The 20,800-nt window shown below is 38.8% G+C and overlaps 1 protein-coding gene across 1 annotated transcript in view; it reads right to left on the reverse strand.

Annotated features, from left to right (window-relative positions):
• Nucleotides 1-1,199: 1,199 nt before the first annotated feature.
• Nucleotides 1,200-20,800, reverse strand: part of LOC124282433 (limbic system-associated membrane protein-like) — a 151,019-nt gene continuing 131,418 nt past the window's right edge. Inside the window, 6 exon segments of the mRNA XM_046718418.1 lie at nt 1,200-2,963; nt 4,222-4,404; nt 5,399-5,660; nt 5,662-5,687; nt 6,661-6,789; nt 9,702-9,863. Of these exon segments, the coding sequence (XP_046574374.1) occupies nt 2,866-2,963; nt 4,222-4,404; nt 5,399-5,660; nt 5,662-5,687; nt 6,661-6,789; nt 9,702-9,863 (860 nt within the window). The 3' untranslated portion in view covers nt 1,200-2,865.

A 20,800-nucleotide genomic window follows, 5' to 3' on the forward strand; every position in this document is an offset into this window, starting at 1 on the left:
CAAATCTGAATTCTGATATTATGTATACCTCAATCTATAACAATGAAATCTTTTGAAAATGTCACCATTACTGGGTCATTGGTTCCTGGATGGATAAAAAATTTCCTGTCTGCCTTCTTGCTTCACAGCTCTGAAATATTTTTATGCTTTTTCTTATTTCTAAAATAAATTAAGTACTTGTGTTACAGATCGCTCAGACTTCAGACAGCTTCCAAACATTTTTGTTATTTCTAACGGGAAATAATCCTTTATCTAAAAAAATAGATTGCAAGCCATTTTACTGAGATATTTATATTAATTCTCTTCCTAATTCTTCTGAATTATGAGCAGGAAAATGAAGGACTATGAATACAAAAAAGACCACAGATATAGTTAGTGAGACCAGACGCCTGGTAGTATTTGAGTGAAGCATTTTGATCCTGTGAAATACTAGTAATACAATGGGTTCGTCAAGCTATATGAACAAGACTGGCAGGGGACAGTAACATCACCTTTTATTGCGTACACTGAAGCCACACCACATGATGAAGAACCTGTCAACAGACGGACCTAGTGCTATTTCCATGTGCTGCCTTGACCCAAATATAGGCCAACATCATGGTAGTTTTTTACCCATTAGTCCTTGTACCAATTATTCAAATACTGACATCTAAAATGTCAAAATGACTACAGCTATGCATATAGTGCAGACAGTAAGTTAGGATTTCGTTTGATAAGTGAAAAAATGAATGAAACAGGAATGGTTATTTGAGTACCGGTAACTAGTTTCTTCTGAGAGATACACTGAAGCAGGATTTGAACTTTGGAATCAGTAAGTTTTCAATGTCTTCATATGAAGAGCAGTGTTCATAATTAATTCCCTCTACAGCAAGGAGAAGTGAATGTGTACAAAGGCTTGTATCATTTTAATTATGGTCCTGAGCATGTTATCTAAAATAATACTGTACAAAATGTAAACATCTGGATCATATCAGACTATACAATTGGAGATAAGATAGCATGAACACAATAAAATTGGTTTTCTGTTCCACTGCTATAAATGTAAGCTAATGCAAGGGAGGTAACTCCATGTCACCTCACGTTAAACAGCACGTGTGTCATCGTGTTTGTACATTGAGACAGAGAAATATATGAACACATTATTCATTGCACATAATCACAAAAAGTTCAGCTACACAATATTCTGAAATTTCCATTCATTTTGGTTGTCAGCCAGCATTGATAATATAACTTTGACTTGCAAAGGGAGACAACTCTTATTCCCAGGTCTTTGCTATGTGGGCCAAATTTGATGTTAGAGATATTGTTCCATTCGCATCTGCAGCTGAGTCGGTATACAATCTAGAGAGCTCACATGACAATAGGTCATGTCATAAAGCCTGGCAATAAGTTGTGATACAAATAGTAGCAATAGGTCATGTCACACAGCATGACAAAGGTAATTTCATAGAGCATGGCAATAGGTCATGTCACACACATGGCATCAAGCGATGACACACAGAAGAAGATACAATGAAGCGTTTGAAGTCCATATTTGATATTATGCTGGATCTATCTATGTCTCTGCCATATTGAGATATATACACAGACAATGTGACCACGGTTCTATATACATGTGTCATGTTATTCATAATTGTCAGCTTTTTTCCACTGATAAAACATACAGATGTATTCCTTGATTCATGCAGAAAATAGTCCTATGATTCTGTTAGGCTTGAAAGTCACAAACTGCATCAGTCCTCTAAAGCATTCACGTTGAAACACTATGATTATGGGTGTCCAGGATGCATCACTGCAGCTACTGCAATATTCACCATCTTGATTCTGTGTGTTGAGGACTAATTTGTGTTCTCATCAGATCATAACCATAAAATAATTTTGTAGATATTTGCACAAAGATATATGCACAGGAATCTGCTGTGGAATAGAGCAGTTCACTTTCACAGGTAAGACTGTCCCATTGCTTTATGAAACCAGAGACACTGTCCCGTACACCTCAGACTATTTCACTGCTTTCCAGAACTGGAGGTAACATCATCCCTGCACTTTGGATTGTTTCATGCAGCTAGATATCCTGCCTATCATACACATTGCTTTAAAGAGCAAGAGACATTGTCTCCATACACTTCAGGCTGTTTCATTGCTTTCCAGAACTGGAGACAACATCATTTTCTAACCTTTGGATGGTTTCACTGCTTTTCAGATCTGGAGACAACATCATTCCTAACCTTTGGATGGTTTAATTGCATTACAGAACTAGAGACATTGTCCCCCCCAACACTTTGATGTCAGCAGATGCTCCATGTCGTTAGTCAGCCTCAGCAGCCATTAGAAACCTGCAAACGAGGACCTGTCAAGATGGCCGTATTCCAAGAGTCAACATAGCAGCTTTGGGGAAGATCAGAGCCACAACTTGCCCTGATCCATGCATGTACGTTCCTCAACACTCTCCTCAACCTCCAATATTCTGGGACTAAAAGTCATGCAAAATGATCAACACTGCATGGCTTTCACATCACAATCACATCAGCAGAAAATTCCATTATGCAATGCTTAATGAACGTACAAATCATGCTTGAATAATTATGTACCATTCAATGTTTGATGTTTGACAATGAAGGACACACACTACCATCTATTTGACTTGAATCACTCAAATCAACATATGATAATATACTTATTTGTGCATGTGTGATCTATTTCATAGATTGACAAGAGTACCGGGCACTTGGCAATCATTTTCCGAGTTCGGTAACAATAAGAGCTGAACATTGTCCACAGCCAGTAGTGAGCATGTAAGTTTAAAGCCTGGTGGTAAGTTGTTGGTTGAGCCCCAGAATCTCTGGAGTCCTGTGGTGTACATCATCACCTCCTCAGCACCAGCACACACACAGCAACAACCCCCCACCAAACACCTGTCTTGGGCTGGCATCCTGCACCACTCCCTGGAACATACACCTTCCCTGGAAAATATAGAACAATATTGTTAGAGAATCCAGCTACCCTATTGGACAGACAGTTTGTACTGATGTCATGACATCATACTATTGTTTAATCTGATGTCACTTGGATGTCCTGGGGATGTAGCGAGTGAGTATGGTTTTATGCTGCTTTTAGCAATATTCCAACTACATCACGGCAGGGGACACCAGAAATGGGTTTCACACATTGTACCCATGAGGGGAATCGAACCCGGGGCTTTCCCGTGATGAGCGAATGATTTAACCACCAGGCTACCCCACCCGCCCCGGGGATATAGCGATAAGCATTCCCAAAACGTCCTTAAAAATACTCTCTCAGAAAAGTGACAGTTATAATGGGTTAGAGAGTAACCCTTTGCTAAGAGGACTCCTAACCATTGCTTACTCTAAGAGTACTCTCAAGTCTGAAGAGGCTTTACAACTAGGTGGAGGCATTCTCAGACTTAAGAATAACATCTCAGTCTTTTTGACATTTTGGAGTCATTTTTTACTCTGAGAATGGTTATAACTCTGGCCCCTGTTCACACTTTAAGGAATCACCTTTACAGTAAGGGTCACAAGAATCGTCACACAAATATATTTCACAGAAAAGTTAACTTCAAGTGTCACTAGTTGGGTGACAGGATTGTATGAGTTGATCATTCATGAACACCTTGGTTTTGTGGTGTACAAGCCCATCCCACCGATAAAATCCTGTACATCCAACTACTGACACGTGACAGTCTATTTTAACACCCCTGCCAAAGGTCAGTACTTGAGTGGGTGTTGCTTAACAAAACAGTCTGCAGTGTTCAAGTGAAATCATACAGCCTAGTAACAAACCAGTAACCAATCTGCTATGTGGAAACGTGGACTTGACTCCAACGGCAATTCACACGGTATGGCTTAACTGACTGACTGAGTTTGGTTTTACGCCGCTTTCAGCAATATTTCAGCAACATCACGGCGGGGGACACCAGAATGGGCTTCACACATTGTACCCATGTGGGGATTCGAACCCAGGTCTTCGGCGTGATGAGCCAACGCTTTAACCACTAGGCTACCCCACCGCCCCGTATGGCTTCACATATCCCATATTACAATCAATAACTCACCAAACAAGGACCAAGTTAGACTAACGCTCGGCCATGGGAGACCAACACTCGGCCATGGGAGACTGACATGGCCTTGGAGGACTCACAATAGGCCATATGAATCGACCTCTAGACCAGAGTAGATAACTACATAAGCAATGTCGTACCTGGCACACCATATCCTTTGTCTTTCTCCAAGTTCCACTTGTCTATTTCATATGGAGGAGATTCCGTGCGTGGTGCCACTGTCTTGTATGTTGGGGGGATGAAGGGTTTATCACTTTCATTGTTTATCAAATGAGTAGTTGTAGGTCTGGGAGTAGATGTAGGTGGTATATACTTGGGATATTCTGCAACAGAAGAATGATGCAATACCTTAAACACTTTGTTTGTAATGATCAACCAAATTTGAGAAAGATCAAATGGCAAACATTTGAAAAAAATTAAGTACCAAGAAATGATAAAAAAAAAGCTCACAAACAGATTGATATAATCACGTCCAAATTATTTCAGTTCTGCTTCAGAAAGAATCTATGAACTGACAAATTGATAGATAAATCCAGCTTCTGAAGCCAGTTTCACAAAGCTCTCGTAAGCCTAAGATCTCGTAACTTTTCTCGTAGCAATAGTACCTCCAAAACAGTAGCATAGACTAACGACAGTCGTAGCGCTCTACGAGAGCTTTGTGAAACGGGGCCTAGGGGCATAGGGTATTCGGTGGGGTGGAACACATCCACTTCAGTGTCTCCCGGATGTATGATGACGTAAGAATCATAAGATCATGAAAGCCTGTTGTTCAAAATAACCTTAGCACTACGACTACTGCATGTTAAAGTATGGAAGCTATGATCAGCTTTAGGTTGATAGTGTTTTGTACAACAGCAACCTGGATACTTTTGCAATCCCTGCTTGTTGTATCAGGTGACAAAAGGGATTGGTTGGTCAGAATCATTGATTGGGTTTATGCTGAGGATGTATATCACTGGATCAATTACTTACAGGCCGCTGTCTTACATCTGGAATATTGCTCAGTTGTCAAACCAGAAACACACAAACATGTGATTGGTTTGGTTGGGTTGTTGTTTAACGCTACACTCAGCAATATTCCAGCTATATGGCAGTGGTCTGTAAATCATCGTGTCTGGACCAGACAATCAGGTGATCAACAGCATGAGCATCAATCTATGCAATTGGGATACGATGACATGTGTCAATCAAATCAGCGAACCAGACCACCCATTAGTCGCCTCTTATGATAAGCATGGGTTGCTTCAGGCTAATTCTAACCCGGATCTTCACAGATCCACAAACATTTGAAACTGAACACAACACCATCCCTCTCACCATAAAGCTGCATCTCTTCTGCATCTCCACCCAAAAGGTTTTCAGCTTCACATGTGTACATCCCATAATCCTCCTCCCCAATGTCCATGATTCGCAGACTCAATGTTATTGTGATACGATCATCTTCATACACCTCGGACCGATACTTCCAACTCTGGTCTATCTTTTTCCCATTCCTCTTCCACTCTGTCACTCCTATAGGGTATGCTTGCACTATACACTCTAATATAGTCTCCTTGCCTCTACTCTGGCCAATCTTTTTTATTAGGGAGTCGGATTTCAGGAGGAACTGAAAAGATAATCGGTAAAATAACATTTGGAATGGATTATGTGCATTGAGATAAAGCCAGGATACAGGCCTGACCCTATGTTAACAACCTGCTGCCCATTCCAAGACAGAGAGGGGCGGTGGGGTAGCCTAATGGTTAAAGCATTCGCTCGTAACTCCGAAGGCCCGGGTTCGATTTCCCACATGGGTACAGTGTGTGAAGCCCATTTCTGGTGTCCCCCGCCGTGATATTGCTGAGATATTGCTAAAAGCGGCGTAAACTAAACTCACTCACTCACTCCAAGACAGACCAGATGTTGCACTGTGTGCAAAACCTACACATTGTATAATTATGATAATGACACTTCATATATACTACTTGATAGAAACTACACAACATACAATCTGTTTCTCAGGAAGTTAATTTGTGATGGCAATGGCAGACTAATTAAAGTCATATAAAAAATCTGGTTATGTGTGACTTACAAGTTAGGGTGGTATACCTGATAATAAAGATGATTGCAGAAATAGACGTAGTATTAAATCAAACTGTGGCCTGCTACATGATCAGAGTAAGCATGCAAATAAATTTACCAACAAGCGTGCACATACATTCTTGGAAAGTACTCAAAGGTAAATCACGTTCAAATTGACGTTAGTAGACACAAGTGATATGCATGGGTTGAATATCCTTGCAATGAAGGTCTTTAAAACAATTAATTTCTTCAAGATTTATGTCATATTTTGAATTTATTAGAAGAGTGGACATATTTCATACACAGCAATTAATTACTGACAGAATTATTGACTTTAAAACCAAACTGTCTATATTATGAAAATGAACGTGCATTAGGAACCATTAACCTTGTTGTCACACTGCAGACCACAAAAACTGTAGCAGTTTTGAATACATCAATTTCAGAAAAAAACTGGTATTGACAAGCTTCTTTTTATGAAACTCCTCGTGTAAAGAATATGAATGCATGAGGCTTACATTCAACATTCACTCTCATCCTCTTGCTGTCGGCTGGAGGGACGTTGTTAAAGGCCACACATTCATACACGTCGTCACAGTAGCGTGTAACGTTATAGATCAGCAGCACCTCGCCCTCCACTCCAATACCTGCAACAAACAAAAGACAAAACTTGCATGTTATAAAACATGGATGTATCACAGATGGCCAAAATAGACTGCAGATAATAAAGAGGAGATTGTGACATATCAGTCTCAGAGGTGGCTGTTCTACGGTCAACCCTATAATGTCCAAGAGGAACACTTGTTATGGATAGACAACTTCAATAGATGCAAAGTTCCGGTGTAGATCCTAACACTGTTATCAAGCAAATGATGTCATTTCGGTGTAGATCCTAACACCGTTATCAAGCAAATGATGTCATTTCAGTGTAGATCCTAACACTGTTATCAAGCAAATGATGTCATTTTGGTGTAGATCCTAACACCGTTATCAAGCAAATGATGTCATTTCGGTGTAGATCCTAACACTGTTATCAAGCAAATGATGTCATTTCGGTGTAGATCCTAACACCGTTATCAAGCAAATGATGTCATTTCGGTGTAGATCCTAACACCGTTATCAAGCAAATGATGTCATTTCGGTGTAGATCCTAACACCGTTATCAAGCAAATGATGTCATTTTGGTGTAGATCCTAACACTGTTATCAAGCAAATGATGTCATTTTGGTGTAGATCCTAACACCGTTATCAAGCAAATGATGTCATTTTGGTGTAGATCCTAACACCGTGTCATTTCAGTGTAGATCCTAACACTGTTATCAAGCAAATGATGTCATTTTGGTGTAGATCCTAACACCGTTATCAAGCAAATGATGTCATTTTGGTGTAGATCCTAACACTGTTATCAAGCAACCGGACGGTCATTTTCACGTGCAAAAAGCTAAATTCTATGCATTTTTCTCTCGTATATTCGAATGGCTGAGCACCGGTCAGTATGTTTACACACGCATTTTACTGAGTGGCCTTGCATGCCCTAACCTAAAAGAAGTCGGCAGTCTTTGAAGCGTGAGAGGATTAACTACCTGTAATTAGCAAGGTGACACTGAGTTAATTTTGAGTTGTGATTGGCAAGGCTAGACGTCCCCGTTGTTTTGGTAGTGACTTCAAACCAGAAGTTTTTGTTAGGTACAGGAACGATGCAAATGCGTGGATGACATCAGAACTGTTTCGTGATTGGTTGCTAGCATTTGACAGACAAATGCATGTACAGGTATGTTAGCACGTGTTACTGACTTGACTACTTTATTTGACAAGATATGATTTTATTTGAGTTATTTTTTTATGTCTTATCAATAAAGATTACATCTGAGGTCTATTATGTTCGTTTCTTTGTATGTCTTTTTACATATGGTCCGTGGTTCAGATATCCGGAAATTCGTTTATCCGGACAATTTCAAGAAAAACACAAGTGTCCGGATAAACAGGGCACGACTGTATTAAACAATTACTGGTAAGTGTGAGGGGAGTTCAGGTAAGTATATAGGTCCACAGCTGCCTGTCATAGTTGTAAGTTACTTAATGGAGCATGTGATCCCAGCCTGGTAACTTGTTGACTACAGGTCAATGTATCTTATCAATGCTTATGATGTGATTATCTGTTGAGACCAGATTATTAGCAGGTCGTCCTCATACTGCTGCGTGTTAAACAACAAACCGGCCAATGTTAACCCTGTGTTAACAGAAGACATTGATTTGCTGATTTTATGAGGTTTCAACAACTTCAATGACTTCTTGAATAGCAGTTGTTTCCCTTTACTCGGCCACATCAGGAGAGTTGATGCGTTTTGTAATTCTTCTCTCGTGATCATATGCACAATAAACTCAACTGAACACAGAAACATGTCTGCTAGTTCTAAGATTACTAAAAACACAATTCTCGGTACCATATATTTAAGGATATTGTCCAAAGCTTGAAATCACCATCAGTACCAATTAAATGACATGCCTTAGAGGAAGACCAAACCAACAATCTGAACATCATACAACTGATATAATACTACTTATAAAATAGTAAAGGAATATCTGATTTTTTTCATATTAATACAGTCATGGCACAGAGATTAAATTAACAATGGTAATATGAAAGATTATCCTTCCTCATGTAAGAATGTGGTTCACGTGACCTTGAACAAATGTCACCGCCCATGCAGGTTTTTGCATCTTTGCGAGGGAGAATAAATCATTTATACCCAAAAAGCATGCATCCACGACAGTAAGTGAACTGTGAATTAGTGGTTATGATCGACTAGTCGGTAATATGTTTGTAAAATATATGATTGAATTTCAGTTTGTTTTAATGTTATATTGACATAATGAGAGATATAAACATTTGGTAAGATAAATTTGTTGTGGCATGATGCAGGGTATATAGTTATGCGAGGTATATAGTGATGCGGGGTATATAGTGTTTTATGCATCCCTTATTAGGGTTTCATATAACCTAACATGGGACGCCTAAAACCCTGTATACCCCTCTTCACCATGCTACAACATATTTTAACTATGGTAATATGTAAGAATCACAAGTTCCTTAACCTCTTTTGTGTGGTACATAAAGGCATTGTACATGCTGCTGATGATTTGAATCAAACTGGGTAGTGCCAGCATGTCAAGTAGTCTTACTGAAGATGATACATCGCTAAACCCAGCAGCATTGCCTTGAACAGTCACACCAGGCTTTGCTATGTTTGATTTGCAGATAACATTGTCTACTCAAAATATCTTGCAAAACAACACTTAGAAAATTTGCAGTTAGAATGTTTACCGACCTGTCTCCTTAGAAATATGCCTCAAATATTTGTCTTTTCCTGTTCCTCATTTCTTGGAGAGATCACAGGATAAGTGGGTTTGTTTTTTAACCCTACACTGGTTATATTACTTGAATCACTGGTACACAGTGATCTGTAGACAAATTGGCTTTGATAAAGCCTGAACTGTATTTCTGTTTTAATGAAAATGTGTCTGAAAATGGAGAAAATATATTTTCAAAGAAACTTACGTTCTTTGCCAGCTTCAGATTTATCCCGTATCCCTGAGAGTATGCGGAACCACGTGACTGTGGGCGAGGGGACACCTGTCGCGTTACACACGAGGGACACTGTTTCCCCTTCTTTGGCCGTGATGTCATCTGTAGACAGTTGACGATTAATCCGTGCTGGCACTGAAAAATGATAATATTATCAATAAATATGTAAGAATAAACAATAATATCTTGTCTTTATATGACAGGACAGCGAGCAGTGTGTCATGTAACACACCCACTAACTGGTACCCATACAACAACTGGATGAACTGAAATAGCCTATCTTGTCTTTATATGACAGGACGCGAGCAGTGTGTCATGTAACACACCCACTAACTGGTACCCATACAACAACTGGATGAACTGAAATAGCCTATCTTGTCTTTATATGACAGGACACGAGCAGTGTGTCATGTAACACACCCACTAACTGGTACCCATACAACAACTGGATGAACTGAAATAGCCTATCTTGTCTTTATATGACAGGACACGAGCAGTGTGTCATGTAACACACCCACTAACTGGTACCCATACAACAACTGGATGAACTGAAATAGCCTATCTTGTCTTTATATGACAGGACACGAGCAGTGTGTCATGTAACACACCCACTAACTGGTACCCATACAACAACTGGATGAACTGAAATAGCCTATCTTGTCTTTATATGACAGGACACGAGAAGTGTGTCATGTAACACACCCACTACCTGGTACCCATACAACAACTGGATGAACTGAAATAGCCTATCTTGTCTTTATATGACAGGACACGAGCAGTGTGTCATGTAACACACCCACTACCTGGTACCCATACAACAACTGGATGAACTGAAATAGCCTATCTTGTCTTTATATGACAGGACACGAGCAGTGTGTCATGTAACACACCCACTAACTGGTACCCATACAACAACTGGATGAACTGTATCTTGTCTTTATATGACAGGACACGAGAAGTGTGTCATGTAACACTACAACTGAAATAGCCTATCTTGTCTTTATATGGTACCCACACCCATACAACAACTGGATGAACTGAAATAGCCTATCTTGTCTTTATATGACAGGACACGAGCAGTGTGTCATGTAACAAACCCACTAACTGGTACCCATACAACAACTGGATGAAGTAAATTAGCATATTTGTATCTTGTTTTTATGCGACAGGAAACTGGGAGTGTGTCATGCAACACTGAGTCAAATGAAATACCATATGTTTCTGTTGAGTGAGTGAGTGAGTGACTTTCGTTTTACGCTGCTTTTCGCACTATTCCAGCAATGTCACGGCAGGGGACACCAGAAATGGGCTTCACACATTGTGCCCATGTGGGGAATCGAACCAGGATCTTCGGCGTGACGAGCGAACGCTTTAACCACAAGGCTACCCCACACCCCCGTCTTCTGTTGAAATCATGGAAACACTTAACAGAAATAAAGATATTATTTGTGTCCATAATTAAAAAAACTGAAATTTGAACAATGACATTGATTTCCTAGGCCTTACTTGCAGAGCCTATGGTTAAATCTGTCTCCTAATTGTGCTTAGCTTAACAAAAAACCCATATCTTATTTCTTTTTATCTAATTTTTTGCAGTCCAAGCATGAAGAATGTAAAATACGAAACCTACAAGAAATTGCTATTCAGATACTGAGGATAATTACTGCTGAAGCAATAACGTTATGATACACGATATACTTCATTCTGTATCATTCTGTATCATTCTACAAATCTTTTAATCATCTACACATCAGATGGTCTACAAACTGACATAGTCGGACACTTGGGAATTATCATAGACTAATATTCTGGGAGATCATCTTTCGGTGTCATCCAAAAATAACTTGAACATAAAACTTCAAAAATAGTCTCCATGGACTGTTGCTCCTCAGGTACATTCAATTAATTCAGTCTGATCTTACAATGGTGTTCTTTTAATAAATTGAACAAAAGACATAAAAAAGAGTGATAAAGCACTTTTACTTCCCTGGTACGTTAAATAAATTCATTCCAATAACGTATTTACCTGGTGTTGTGTTTAAGTAACTATAACAAAAGATATCAAATTTCATGGCATTGCTACTTTGAGTGAAATGAAAGTTCCATGGTAAGATATTCTTTTTATCTTGAGCCATAATGTCTGGAAAGTGAGTGTTTTAACTGCTTCTCAAATCAATTGACTGCGAGGTACATGTAGTTTGCTTGTCATCGGAGGAAAGAATGGAATCAGTTTCATATCCAAGCAGTCTGAAATACTGGAAAATGTTACATGTGCAACATGAGTGACAATGACAGTGTGGTGACACACAAAATCTGAACTTACGTGGTGGTTAACACCTGAAGTTTCAAAAATGCTCACTATAACTTTTATAAAACTAAAAATAGATTTGCACAACTTTAAGAAATCACTAAATTATACACGTAAAAATTACTGCTCTACTACTTGCTGTTTCATTAGAGATGATGCATGAAAACTTTCCACTATTTTGTGGTTTACAAATAAATAATAAAAAAAAAAAAAAAAAAATAAATGAATAATTAATGCATGAATGAATGATAGAATGAAAAATTAAATAGATAACCTTAACAGGTATATATTATAAGTATATTGCCATGTTCACAGATTTACATTTTTTCACTAACCACTCATCTCCCAAGTATCTCCCTTAAGTTCTAACTTTGAGAAATAACACAGCACTTTTCCTTGGGGTCATAAGCATGGAAGTCAAGTATTGTTGACTTGTTCATACCATATTTTCACACTACTAGGAAGTTGTATCGGAGAAGATGGGTAAACACACTCAAACTTTATTGGCATAAAAATGAACAAATCTGATGACATCTTATTTCTTGAAAGGCGATGGAAGTCTTCCCAAAGTTGCCAGTTTTTTTAGCCATTTAGGAGAGAATCTGAAAGTTAACAGACTACCAGACAGGCAGAGGGACGGTAGCAATGACAGAAACTCATCTGATTTGACAGAAACTCAATCCATGTTCTTTGCTATATGAAAATCAGAACTAGGTCACTCTTTTATCTGAAATCATATTGTTACAATTAAGCATCCTATAGAGAATGAAGTAGTTTATGTATCATTTCAGCCCTATCCAATGATTCACTATGTTTAAAACTAAGGATTGAATGTGTATCTGTTTGGTTCAATGATATATATTGGATTAAAAACTGCTGTGCAAACTGAAAGCATGCTTACAGCATATTAGATTTCTGCAAACATTTTCACCTCTGTTTTTCTTGTTCATACTTCAGTGAGACAAAACAAATACACTGTCAGTCCTTATAACCAGATTTCACAACAACATATGTCCTGAAAATTGTTCAAAGACAAAAAATCATAAAATACAAAGTAATTACAGTGCTGCGATCGATAAACTTTCTGGTGACTGCTTAATTAATTATTAACATAACCCGGCATGTCTCCTAAGTCTGTCGTCAGTCAGAGTAGCATCTAACAATGTTCCTTGAAGATGTCATTCAAAGCAGGATACAGGAAACCAAACAAATCAGAACAATCTTTAAAACCATTTCTGCTTTGAACATATTGCTCTGGGGTGTCAGCATATATACAGTACAACCAGAAATTATTGAGAATTTAAGACTGTAATTTAAAAAAAATAAATTCACTCATTACTCACGTATTAAATGTGAATATATGCAGAACATAACTCCAGATTCAAAGACAGGTGAACAGTTAGTATTTTCTCAAGTCACCATGGGCAGCAATGCAGGCTTCAATGGGGCGGGGCATACCACTGATCAAAGAAGTTAGAAAGTCGTGGTCCATGCTGTCCCAATATCGGACCACCTCTTCTTTCATTTCAGCAATATTTGTCAGATTTTCATACTGACACTTTCCTTCATAAGTCCCGAAACATTTTCTATTGGATTTAGGTGAGGGCTATAGCTTGGCCAATCTAATAATGTCATATTTTGGGTCCGAAACCAGGCCTGTGAATGCTTTGAACGATGTTTTGGGTCGTTGTCCTGCTGGAAAATCCAAAAATTTCCATAGAACACGTGAGCAGATGGAAGTAAATGTCCCTCGAGAATATCTGTGTTCCGCTCACTGTTCATATTCCCTTCAAATACACAGAGGGGCGTTGCCGATAACACAGATATGCCACCCCACACGTTAAATTTCGGACTGTACTTTGGGCACGGATACAAAGGTTTTTCAGTTTGTTTGGTCCAGAATTTCAGTGTATTAGGAAACAGCCACACAGAACTTTCATCTGAGAAAATCACATTGTCCCAGTTAAAATTTCTATGCTGTAAGCACCAGTTCAACCTTCGCGCCTTTTGTTCAGGTTTCATGATCGGTGATGGAATTCCTCGACTTTTCTGCCAACCCACTGCATGCAGCTCAGTTCTAATTGTCTCCTTACAGACAGCCACAGTTCCTCTATCAATCATATCCAGCCTTAAGTTTTCTAAACTCCATCGTTTGTTTTTTAGAAACAAGAATACCAAGCCGCCTCCTGTCACCGACAGTTAATTTTCTGGGCCTACCTGCACCTTCCTGGTGCTCAATGCCATATCCATTTGCAATATTTTTCAAAACACGATAAACAGTGGACAAAGGGATGCCTGTTCTACTTGAAATCACTTTAGCTGATCTGATGTCCTTGTTATAATACTCTAAAATCAACTTCCTCTTCTCTAAATAGACCATACTGAGGATCACTGAAAATGTCGTCTGCTAGCAAGTAAACAAAAGGGGGATAACTCTTCACAAACTAATGAAAAAGGATTAACGGAGTTGTCTCTCTTGAATGAAACCAAGCACTTGACAGCTGGTCAAGGTTGTTTATACTAGAAATCCAATTAAACATATTTCTAAAATTCTCAATAATTTCTGGTCATACTATACAAAGGGGGAACAACTCCCAATGAAGGTATGATCTAAGAATACCTGCCCTTGAGTTATCAAAAAGGTCATGGTCACTCTGACATAGCTTGCAGATGCTTAGCACATCTATCCTTCCCAAATTACATCTAAGAGGTATATTGCATTTTCAATGAGACAGTAGACTTCAGTGGAATGCTATTGTCAGCTTGTGACTTGATAGCTACATGCACTGACATTTGTTTCTGCAATGAACAGCATATATAAAATCTGTGGTGTGTTCTTGGCATTTTCAGGGGCAGAGTTATAACTTGGTGGTCAAAGCGTTTGTACGTTACTCCAAAGATATGGGTTCGATTCCCCACATGGGTACAATATGTGAAGCCCATTTCTGGTGTCTCCCACAGTGACACTGCTGGAATATTGCTAAAAGTTGCATAAAAACCTTACCCACTCACTCTTGGGGTTTTGAAAGATTTTATTTAAATCAAACAGTTTAACCAAATGTTTTTCAATGGTTGAACAATTGCTTTGTGCAAGTAGATTACAATTGGTGCTAAAGCCTAAAATCATGATCTTATCAAGTTACAACAGATGTATTACGATATTGATTTATAGAAGTAAGATGCAAGGTACTTTACTAAACCCAATATTTCATCATGGTGAAAGTAATTAGCTTTGGTGTGACATTTTTTGTTTTAATTCATTGGAAAATTCATGCAAAGGTATTGTCCCATTCAGCCAATCAGATTGCAGGACTTACAATTAAATAAACTGTGGATCAGCATGTGGTAGTGTCATATTGCCAAACTCAAAAATATACTTATAAAATAACGATGTTCCAAAAGCCATTCTCCTGCCCACTAGCGTGAGTGAGTGAGTGAGTGAGTTTAGTTTAACGCCGCTTTTAGCAATATTCCAGCAATATCACGGCGGGGGACACCAGAAAGTGGACTTAACACATTGTGCCTATGTGGGGAATCGAACCCGGGTTTTCGGCGTGACGAGCGAACGCCTTAACCACTGGGCTACCCCACCACCCCTACTGCCCACTAGCGTGAGTGATCTTAGCACTACAATGATCGTAACTCCCATTCTCTAACACTGACTCAAGATGGGCATAGCGCTAAGATGGCTTTGTGCAAGTGGGCCCTGTTCTTAGTGAATATTAACCTATTCTATTACATATATGTGATCTCCAAAAACATTCAATGTTAAAGAAATTATTATGTAATAAAATTCAGGGGTGGATACAGCTTTTTGAGAAAGATGGGGTGCACACTTATAATTGAGAAAAGGAGGGGTGCACACTTCATTTTCACCCGAGTTTCGATGGTCATTTAACAAACTGTCAGCACAAAGGGTGTGTGTGTGTGCGTGCGCACCCCCACTCTGGATCGCCTATGAAACTACTAAACATTTAAAGAACTTAACAGTCATTTTTTAATGTATTGTTTAAATCGCTTAATAAATAATATTCAAATGATCATGTCCAGCCACTTGCCATGTATATATTTGTTTACCCATGTATCTAGATATTCTCATGTACCACCATTGGTTGGTTGAGAAATAAACTTGTCCGTCTGTCTTTAGGTGGCATTTAGAAGCTGGTATGATGAAGAGGAACAATTTTTATGGATAGACAACTTTATCGATGCATCTACACCGAAACATAGCATTTGTTGCAATCAAGAAGTTGCCTATCCATAAAAGCTGTTTCTCTTAGTGAATACTTATCACATGACAATGCTAAACAACATATTTATCTTTTTGTACAGTCACAGACAAGCTGCCACAATTTACATGTTTCTGTATGTCTCAGTGTTATGTAGTCATCACTGTTTCAAAGTCAAGAGTTTTTGCAAGTCCTCTGAGAATCCCTGATAACAAACAAAGAGTTATGTTAACATTACTCCAAGAGTTGTTTTATGACTTTTAACAATTTCCATCAGCCTCAAAGTGCCTTCACTGATGTGCCTCATAAATTCGGAAATTACAAGCAAGTCTGCCAGAGAAAATGGAATTTGGCTTTGTGAAAAAAATATATTGTTTATGAAGTTTGGCAAAAATAACCAAAAGATAAGAAAATCAATTTTCAGAAAATGTGTACATGTATTCAAAATACAAAATACAAAAAAAAGCTAGCATAGAATCATTTTACCATTCACACTTGACAAAACCTATTTTATGAAAAAAGAAAACATCACACTTTTTACAGTTTCTAGTTATCTTTTACAGGCAATTTTTCACAAAACAATCTTCTTATTCATTCTGACAGTTAAGCCCTGCACATACATGGAGCACGACATAGGAAGTGATCCTGTTAGAATCCTGCATCATCAAGTATGCATTACATCATGTCTGATGTACTTAGGCCAGCCAGCGTTGATGAATATCATATTATCCACATCAGTCAATAGATATGCCAAGAGTAAGTCTACTCATACCTTGCTGGTAAATTGTACTGGGCAATCAACATGCAATCAGGATCATATGCTAAAGCTCTCCGTGTTTCATCCTTAAGTGACTAATTTTCAAACTCTCATCATACTGATGCCCATCAGTTTGGCAGACAGTGTCAACAACACCAATCAACTGGGGGAATTTTTTCAAAATTCTTTTATCTTCCAACTCATCTCCATATCTTGATCTGAGTGTCTACTCATCCTGTCGGAATTATGAATTTGGAGGTATTTTGTTCTGACACCAAGATGTGCTCCTACAGTTCGGAGGTGAAGACCTGCATTATGAATGAAATTCTCCATTGACTAATATGTGCACTGATCCTGCCAGTCTCATCGATCTCAACACCTTTCGGAAATAGTGTATGACTGCAAATATGATGATCTATGAATATTTTAGCAAATTCGGGAGACTGACTTTGTGAAAGTTGAGAAAAAGTGTTAAACTTAATCATTGTTGAATGTCTTCCGAGCCCCCTCTTCCAGGTGTCAAGGGGCCAACTAGCAGCCATCTTGGGGTGGCTTTGGCCAATTACAGCCAGAATTGGTTTTCTTCTACTTCGGAGAGAAGGAGAGCTTGAAAAACGTTTTGGTCTTTTTGTTCTGAAATTTGTTTCACTGGATTCTAAAAACAAAATTTTCATTTTCCCGAGAACATAAAGAAACGTGTGTCACATTTTGAACAATCCTCTTGGATAAGTACTCTGATGAAAGAAATATCAAGTGAATGAATTCTGCCAAATTAAGACAACTCTTTTGGCGATATGGAATCATCATGATTTAGAGGCGTGATAGACTCTCCCCAAAATAATCACGGCTTATTGATATTTATCAACTTGTGACACCGCAGTTGCAGATATTTGATACAGATGTTATAAGCCAAACATGAATACATTCAGTGATTTCAATGTCTCCAGTGTGCGAAGTTTACACTGGTCCTGTTGTCCCTGGCTAGTAAAAATTCATCAGGACCTCTAAATGATAAGTTTGCAGTGGTCCTTGTGGCCAGTGAATTTGAAAAGTAAATCTACCAATGTTATTTTCGACCAGTGAAGTACAGACAGGACCGCTGATTATTGTCCACTCACTGGTCCTGTGATCTAGTGGGAAATTTTGAAAGGTTTCTTTCCCTGTGTCTTGATATTCTAATAAGGAGAGGCTCCAAGTGATTCATCTTTTCCAATACTACCATGCTTTGTTAGTAAACTATGTTCCAGTAATACCTCTTTGAAATGTTACTAATGAGAGCATAGAAGGTAAGGCTTAGTATAGTCACATTTTCTAACAAAAGTTAATAAATGAGATATTGAACATAAAAGGTTAGAACTGAAAACACACAATTTTTTCTTCCTTAATAATATTTTCTTATCTTGGCAAATTAGATTTACTTTTGCTGCATGTGTTAAACCTTTTCATGATTCATGTTCACATAAATATTCACGTCATACTGATTCTAATTTCAAATCACCATGAAATCTTTGGTGTTTTTCATCTTCAGATAGCTAACTGACAATGTTTTGTGACCTTGTTCATGTGGCTATTACAGAAATGTTTCAAAACCACATCCTACCCTTTGGTCTAAAATGAGAAATATAATTTATCCTTGTTGAACTGACTGACTGAGTGTAGTTTTACGCCGCTTTTAGCAATATTCCAGCAATATCACGGCGGGGGACACCAGAAATGGGCTTAACACATTGTGCCCATGTGGGGAATCGAACCCGGGTCTTCGGCGTGACGATCCAACGCTTTAACCACTAGGCTACCCCCGGCCCCTATCCTTGTTGAAACCATAACCTTCAAACCAGTCATTGTGGCTAAAACATTCAGGACTTATGATTAGTTGTCATGTAGAGATCTGGGTTCTGACAGGCTTAGATCACTGTATTGAGCTGAATGAATGGGATCAGGTGTTCCAGCATGGTGAATTGGTTGACTGCTGGTCAACGTACCCTTGTGGAGAGGCCAGGGATGTTCATAACATCGACCACTAGTTTTGTCAGGCCCATACTCCAACAGTACACCTGACATGATACAGCTGGTCATTACTGACTGTAATGTTAGGTAACAGACAGAATACACAAACACAACCTTTGGAGGAGTCTAAATCCACTAGTTCTTAACAAATACATAAATCAGACCATCTTAATTTCCATATCAATACAATATCAAACTGTCAGTGTATATACATGACCTTTTGGAGGAGACCAGTATATACACATGACCTGTGGAATATATCAGTGTATATACATGACCTTTTGGAGGAGGCCAGTATATACACATGACCTGTGGAATACATCAGAGTATATACATGACCTTTTGGAGGAGGCCAGTATATACACATGACCTGTGGAATACATCAGAGTATATACATGACCTTTGGAGGAGACCAGTATATACACATGATCTGTGGAATATATCAGAGTATAGACATGATCTTTTGGAGGAGACCAGTATATACACATGATCTGTGGAATATATCAGAGTATAGACATGATCTTTTGGGGGAGACCAGTATATACACATGATCTGTGGAATATATCAGAGTATAGACATGATCTTTTGGGGGAGACCAGTATATACACATGATCTGTGGAATATATCAGTGTATATACATGATCTTTTGGAGGAGACCAGTATATACACATGATCTGTGGAATATATCAGAGTATAGACATGATCTTTTGGGGGAGACCAGTATATACACATGATCTGTGGAATATATCAGTGTATATACATGATCTTTTGGGGGAGACCAGTATATACACATGATCTGTGGAATATATCAGTGTATATACATGACCTTTTGGGGGAGACCAGTATATACACATGACCTGTTGAATACATCAGTGTATATACATGACCTTTTGGAGGAGACCAGTATATACACATGACCTGTGGAATATATCAGAGTATAAACATGGCCTTTTGGAGGAGACCAGAATATACACATGACCTGTGGAATACTTCAGTGTATATACATCCTACAGATAACTTGTGTGTGTAGTTGCTGACTTTGAATTTGGCAATCGGATGACTAATATCTTAGTCAGAGACTGTCCATCAGTTTTTATGGTAATGACATGGCTAAAATATACAGTGAGGGTTTCGAACAATGCCAGGGTTTAAACAACGGGGATGGTAAAGGAATGGGTTTTATTCTAATATCATGTAGAATGACAGTGTGTTGATTATTATAGAACCCATTCATTCATTCATTCATTCATTTATTCATTTATTTATTCATCCATTCATTGATTTGACGTGAGAAGATCCAGATTAGACCTGGTGTTCAGCATCCCATGCAGACCCACAGGATGAGCTGGTTAGTGCGGGTCACTGTAAGCTGTGTAGATCAATGCTCATGACGTCAATCACTGGATGGGACATGACAAGAAAATTGTCAACAGCAGCAGTAAACATTAATTCACTTTACTAAGCCTCTTGTACTTTTTGGACACTGCAGCCACTCCTCAGTCTGAATAACATTCTGTAGCATGACATCGGCATGACTAGCCTCCCACCCACCTCACACACTCAGACACTGTAGCCTTCCAACAGCATGACTAGCCTCCCACCCACCTCACACACTGCAGCCTTCCAACAGCATGACTAGCCTCCCACCCACCTCACACACTCAGACACTGTAGCCTTCCATCGGCATGACTAGCCTCCCACCCACCTCACACACTCAGACACTGTAGCCTTCCAACAGCATGACTAGCCTCCCACCCACCTCACACACTCA

The sequence above is a fragment of the Haliotis rubra genome, unplaced genomic scaffold, assembly GCF_003918875.1.
Source record: "Haliotis rubra isolate DU_JTF1 unplaced genomic scaffold, ASM391887v1 Scf3, whole genome shotgun sequence".
NCBI lineage: Eukaryota > Metazoa > Mollusca > Gastropoda > Lepetellida > Haliotidae > Haliotis > Haliotis rubra.